The sequence below is a fragment of the Coregonus clupeaformis genome, chromosome 31 (assembly GCF_020615455.1).
Source record: "Coregonus clupeaformis isolate EN_2021a chromosome 31, ASM2061545v1, whole genome shotgun sequence".
In the NCBI taxonomy this organism is placed as follows: Eukaryota; Metazoa; Chordata; class Actinopteri; order Salmoniformes; family Salmonidae; genus Coregonus; species Coregonus clupeaformis.
Window position 1 is genome coordinate 38,623,881 of NC_059222.1, and position 5,278 is coordinate 38,629,158.

Here is a 5,278-nt window from a genome sequence, read left to right on the forward strand (position 1 = left end):
AAGAACGATGTGATTATGGTGGCCCAGATGGAGATTGTGTATGGTGTGTGCTGCACGAGTTATGAGATTTAAAATGGTCACACCCATATTGTGGTCCTCTGTAGCTCAGCTGGTAGAGCACGGCGCTTGTAACGCAAAGGTAGTGGGTTCGATCCCCGGGACCACCCATACACAAAAAAAATTATGCACGCATGACTGTAAGTCGCTTTGGATAAAAGCGTCTGCTAAATGGCATATTATTATTATATTAAGACAGTGGAGGCTGCTGAGGGGAGGACGGCTCATAATAATGGCTGGAATGGAGTTAATGGACTGGTATGATACCATTCACTCCATTCCAGCCACAATACTCCGTTCCAGCCATTATTATGAGCCGTCCTCCCTTTAGCAGCCTCCACTGGTTGAAGAACAACGCACACAGTTTTGGGGAAACGTGTCGTTCATTACAAACCGTCACACAATGCAACAAACGTTGAATCGAACTGAACACGCCCCTGTTTTAAACAGTCTATGGCTGCAGTCCAAACACGTTATTTTTACTCTCTCAACCGTCGCGCTAGCCACTTTCCCTCGGGAAATCCCAGTCGAAACCGGATGCAGTTTGATTGCCCTCTTAATTGGAGGTCCAATTCACAAACGTTGCCCCTCAGCCCTCGATTTAGCTCGAGGGATCAAGGGGGTTGAGATGACCCACAATTCAATGCAAACTATAGTTACGTGTCAAACTCCAGTGGCCGCGAAGTGTCAAATATAATCAACATTACGGCATTTTCGGCATGTCAGACAAAACACTAGCTTGCTAAAAAAATCAATATATATAGGCGATTTTAGCGTTGGCTAATTCGCTTAGTCTCGTAGGGAGGAGCCTATAAAACGTAGCTAGTTTCATAAACATACTTGTTGGAATTCTGAAATGAATTAGAATAAATGCCCAAACTATAAAACTAGCTAGCCAGCTATGGGTAAATGTAGCTAGCTAGCTAGCTACCTGACAGGAGTGCTAGCTAGCTACGTTCGCTTGCTAGGTACAGTAATAGCGTTAGGTTGGTTGTTTTTAAGCTCAACTTCAAGATTTCCACCAAGGAGGTTGCCTCTCCGATCATCACTCTCACTCGCTTGGGCAAGGGACATTTAAGGTACACTCGGATTTGACGACGTAAAACGTCATTCGAGGGCTGAGGGTTTAGGACCGAGGGCTGTCTAGTTTGGACTGCAGCCTATATATTATCTCAATAGTCTAGGTCGGTTTCTCTCCTTGTCGTCTCTTTACAATGATTTTGAAACAAAATACAAATTAACCCTGGTCAGATGCCTACCTACAGTTTCTATCAAATCAATGAAATAAAGATAGCTAGGAGCCAGACTTGCCTAACCTTTTTCACCTGCACTGGCCTGAAAGCCAATATTTTGGTCCGATTCTATGGGGAGATGGTCTAGCCAAGCCAGCCCTATCAAGTCAGTGCAGACGAAGAAAAGGAGAGGAAGCAATGGACTTTAGACTTTTGGGATGATACACCCTCTGGTTAAAGTTTATCTGGAGGCGTGCAGCTGTTAAACTTTTTCACTTCTCTCTGTGAAATCAGCACAGGCCTACTCTAGTAAGTAATGGAGATTCCAGTATTCACTGTTGATGCGTTTACCAACATACCTTTCAAAGGAAATCCTGCAGCAGTTTGTCTGCTTTTACATGTAAGTATACTTTTTTTCTACTTGGGCAAATAAAACATGATTACATGTCATTGCATATGGTCATGAATTGCTGAATAATCAACATGAGTATTTGCTTTAAGTTATCTTACCACAGGTATACTTAAACATTACCAATGTAATCATGCAAAAAAATACTGTTGACTGTTCTCAACCAAAAGGAATTGCAGGATGATATGTACCAGAACATTGCTGCTGAGATGAACCTGTCAGAGACTGCCTTCATCATACCGCTGAATTCAAAAGATGACTTCAGCTCAGGTATCTTTTTCTGGACATTCTGAAATAGAGTTGAAACTTACAAATGTATTCTATTTGAAAAGGCATGCCACTTTTACATTTTTCTGTGCAGAAATGTGCAAATCTGCCATCTGGTGGTAATCTATTTTATTGCAATTAACCAAGAGTGGGTGACTGATGCCAACGAGAGTAGATGGGGATTGAGGAAAGAAAATGTAAATCAACTCACCACAACTTACTAAAATGGCGGACATGGTAACTTGTATGTGTTGTATTGAAGGCGCACGCTTCAGTTTGCGTTGGTTCACCCCCACCACTGAGGTTCCTCTGTGTGGACATGCCACCCTGGCTTCAGCTGCAGTACTGTTTAACAAAAAAAGTAAGAATGACATATTTAAGCAATAAGGCACGAGGGGTGTGGTTGTCAACACGGCAACGCGGAGTGCCTGGATACAGCCCTTAGCCGTGTTATCTTGGCCATATACCACAAACCCCCAATGTGCCTTATTGTTATTATAAACTGGTTACAAACATAATTAGAACAGTACAAGTAAATGTTTTGTCATACCTGTGGTATACGGTCTCATATACCACTGCTTTCAGCCAATCAGCATTCAGGGCTCGAACCACCCATTTTATAATACAGTATCTCACATGTAAGCAAGTGAATTGCAACAAGTACACCCTTTCTGTATAGACTGCAATTAAATTATCTGTTTCTATCCCACGAACCCCTTCCTACAGAAAATGTCAACTCAACAGTGGTATTTGAGACATTGAGTGGCGAGCTGTATGTGCGACAACAGGGGGAATCTATAGTGATGGATTTCCCCCTGAACAAACCTACTCCTCTGGTAGGTGATGGAATCAATGTGGTACATTCATGTTCAACATGTTATATACACTGAGTATACCAAACATTAGGAACACCTACTTAATATTGAGTTGCACGCCCTTTTTGCCCTCACAACAGCCACAGTTCGTCGGGGTATGGACTTTACAAGGTGTCAAGCGTTCCACAGGGATGCTGGCCCATGTTGACTCCAATGCTTCCCACAGTTGTGTCAAATTGGCTGGATGTCCTTTGGGTGGTGGACCATTCTTGATGCACACGAGAAACTGTTGAGCAAACTGTTCAGCTCTTGACACAAACTACCATACCCTGTTCAAAGGCACTTAACTTTTGTCTTGCCCATTCACCCTCTGAATGGCACACATACACAATCCATGTCTCAAGGCTTACAAATCCTTCTTTAACCTGTCTCCTCCCCTTCATCTACACTGATTGAAGTGGATTTAACAAGTTACATCAATATGGGATCATAGCTTTCACCTGGTCAGTCTGCCATGGAAAGAGCAGGTGTTCTTAATGTTTTGTGCACATGCTATTATATGTATTGCATAAAAGCCTTTGCATATCAATGTCACTTTTGTTCTAATTGTTCTAATTGAAGCTTCATGTCAGCAGGGTCTCAATGAATTTAAAGACATAGTTAAAGTAAGTGCATCATCCTTCTCACCACTGTTTCTATAATTTATGGTGAAGAATAAGACTTGTTGTGTCCATGACAGTCTGAATTTGTATGTACAGGCTGCTGTGGGAGACCAGCCAGTTCAAGAAGTGTGCCTCTGTGGCACCACCAAAATGCTAATGGTGCGCCTTGCTGACAGTTGTGACAGGTAACATTAAAAAATAAATAAAAGCACTCATACATTATTCATTATCCCTGGGGTGTTGGGAAACAGAGAGGACGGAAGGGCAACTTAACCTGAAAGGGATTGAAACAGTGACTCTTGGGTTATAGGTCAGTGCTCACGTCCCTGCAGCCAGACCCAGCAGTTCTGCTCCGTGTAGACACTGGCGGGAGGGTTAGGTGTCTGCTTGTCACCGTGATCGGAGACCCTGGCTGTCAGCCTGGCTATGACTTCTACTCCAGAAACTTTTTTCCCTGGTTCGGGGTTCCTGAGGACCCTGTGACTGGTAAGAACAGCGGACATTGGCCAGTCTTATTCTGTAGGCTTGTAGAAAGTAAACATTAAGGTGTATTTTATTTTATTTTATTTTTTTAACATAATTGCAGGCTCTGCGCATACTGTCCTTGCAGGCTACTGGTCAGAGAAACTTGGCAAGAAAAAGATGCTGGGTGGGTAATCTAAACAGTATTGCAACATGGAGTTCAAATTCCATTGCATTTACAATACATTTACAGATATTGATGGACAGGTACATCTTGAGTCGAGTAAAATCCAATCAATAATCATGTAAATGGCATAATTCGAAGAACTGCCACTAACACACTATATTTTCCCCCTGTGTGACAGCCTATCAGTGCTCTAGCCGTGGTGGGGAGCTGGAGCTTGAGCTAAAGGATGATGGCAGGCTGAATATCGCTGGCCAGGCAGTAACAGTCCTGCAGGGGATTCTCACTGTGTAGAAACTATACTGTTCACTCAGACCTAGGCATGTATACAATAGGAGCGTAGCAATTCAATAAAAAAAACTCTGTCTACAGATTATTTGAGTTTTGAGAGATGATTCCATTGTATCAAGTTGTTAGTCAACATTCAGCATACAATCCTCACTATTTGGACAGTGAAGCTCAAATTTAAATTTTGTCTCTCTATTCTCCAGCATTTTGGATTTGAGATCAAGTTTTGAATATGAGGCGACAGAACTGAATGTCACCTTTTTAATTGGGGCCGCTACGCCTGGCTATCAGCGAAAACAGTTCATTCAGCCTCATTTACTGCCTTTAAAAAAAACATATCTGATAAGGCTGACTTGCTTAAATAAATGTGGTTTCTACTGACAACTGAGATGTACAAATATGGCATAAGGGAACGATGAGCGGATAAGAGGCAATCCGTAATTAAGACAATGAGCGAGCTAGGAAGGACGTAGTCAATATAACTATTTGTTCAGCACTTTTGAAATGTACAGCGACAAAATTCAGAACATGGGCCGTTCTTACAGTATTCTCCCTGTACACCAAGTCAGAACCGTAGGATAAATAAAGGGGGCATATAAGCAGACAATGAAAGCTCTTACAATATTCGATGATTACATTTCTCTAATGCAGGCTATAGGCTACATGTGCACCACCAAGTCAGAACAGTAGGCTAAATTATGAGGGGGAAAGGGACCAAATTATTAGGGTGAGGCACATGGGCTACTAACAGCTTACTACACAACATACACTTAGTATGACTTTCTTAGCTACAGTATGCAAATTACATTATTATGCAGCAGCGTACAATAAATTGTTGGACTCACCTTGTTGTGCTGTTCTCACTTGAACAGGAAGATGGTGCGGCAGTCCTTGTGGGCAAA

At 42.3% G+C, this 5,278-nt stretch overlaps 1 protein-coding gene across 4 annotated transcripts; it reads left to right on the forward strand.

The window, feature by feature from the left end:
• The first annotated feature begins 792 nt into the window (after positions 1 to 792).
• On the forward strand, positions 793 to 4,464 carry LOC121548026 (phenazine biosynthesis-like domain-containing protein 2). Of its 4 annotated transcripts, XM_041859427.2 has the most exons (10): positions 793 to 1,136; positions 1,584 to 1,689; positions 1,869 to 1,968; positions 2,228 to 2,326; positions 2,692 to 2,801; positions 3,413 to 3,445; positions 3,539 to 3,627; positions 3,753 to 3,928; positions 4,029 to 4,091; positions 4,270 to 4,464. In XM_041859427.2, exons 2-10 carry the CDS (start codon positions 1,606 to 1,608, stop codon positions 4,380 to 4,382), a joined length of 867 nt encoding a protein of 288 aa, XP_041715361.2. In that variant the 5' UTR covers positions 793 to 1,136; positions 1,584 to 1,605; the 3' UTR covers positions 4,383 to 4,464. The 4 variants fall into 4 exon arrangements, with proteins under 4 accessions (XP_041715361.2, XP_041715363.2, XP_041715364.2 ...); XM_041859429.2 differs by lacking the exon at positions 793 to 1,136 and having other exon boundaries at positions 1,239 to 1,689; positions 1,869 to 1,953; XM_041859428.2 differs by lacking the exon at positions 793 to 1,136 and having other exon boundaries at positions 1,262 to 1,689; positions 3,416 to 3,445.
• Positions 4,465 to 5,278: the final 814 nt, after the last annotated feature.

Excerpts from the sequence above, each read along its gene's own strand:
- LOC121548026 (XM_041859427.2), top strand. The coding sequence starts at position 1,606 with ATGGAGATTCCAGTATTCACTGTTGATGCGTTTACCAACATACCTTTC. Across the intron at positions 2,802-3,412 it reads TGAACAAACCTACTCCTCTG|CAGGGTCTCAATGAATTTAA; the intron begins GTAGGTGATGGA and ends GCTTCATGTCAG. Across the intron at positions 4,092-4,269 it reads TGGCAAGAAAAAGATGCTGG|CCTATCAGTGCTCTAGCCGT; the intron begins GTGGGTAATCTA and ends CCTGTGTGACAG.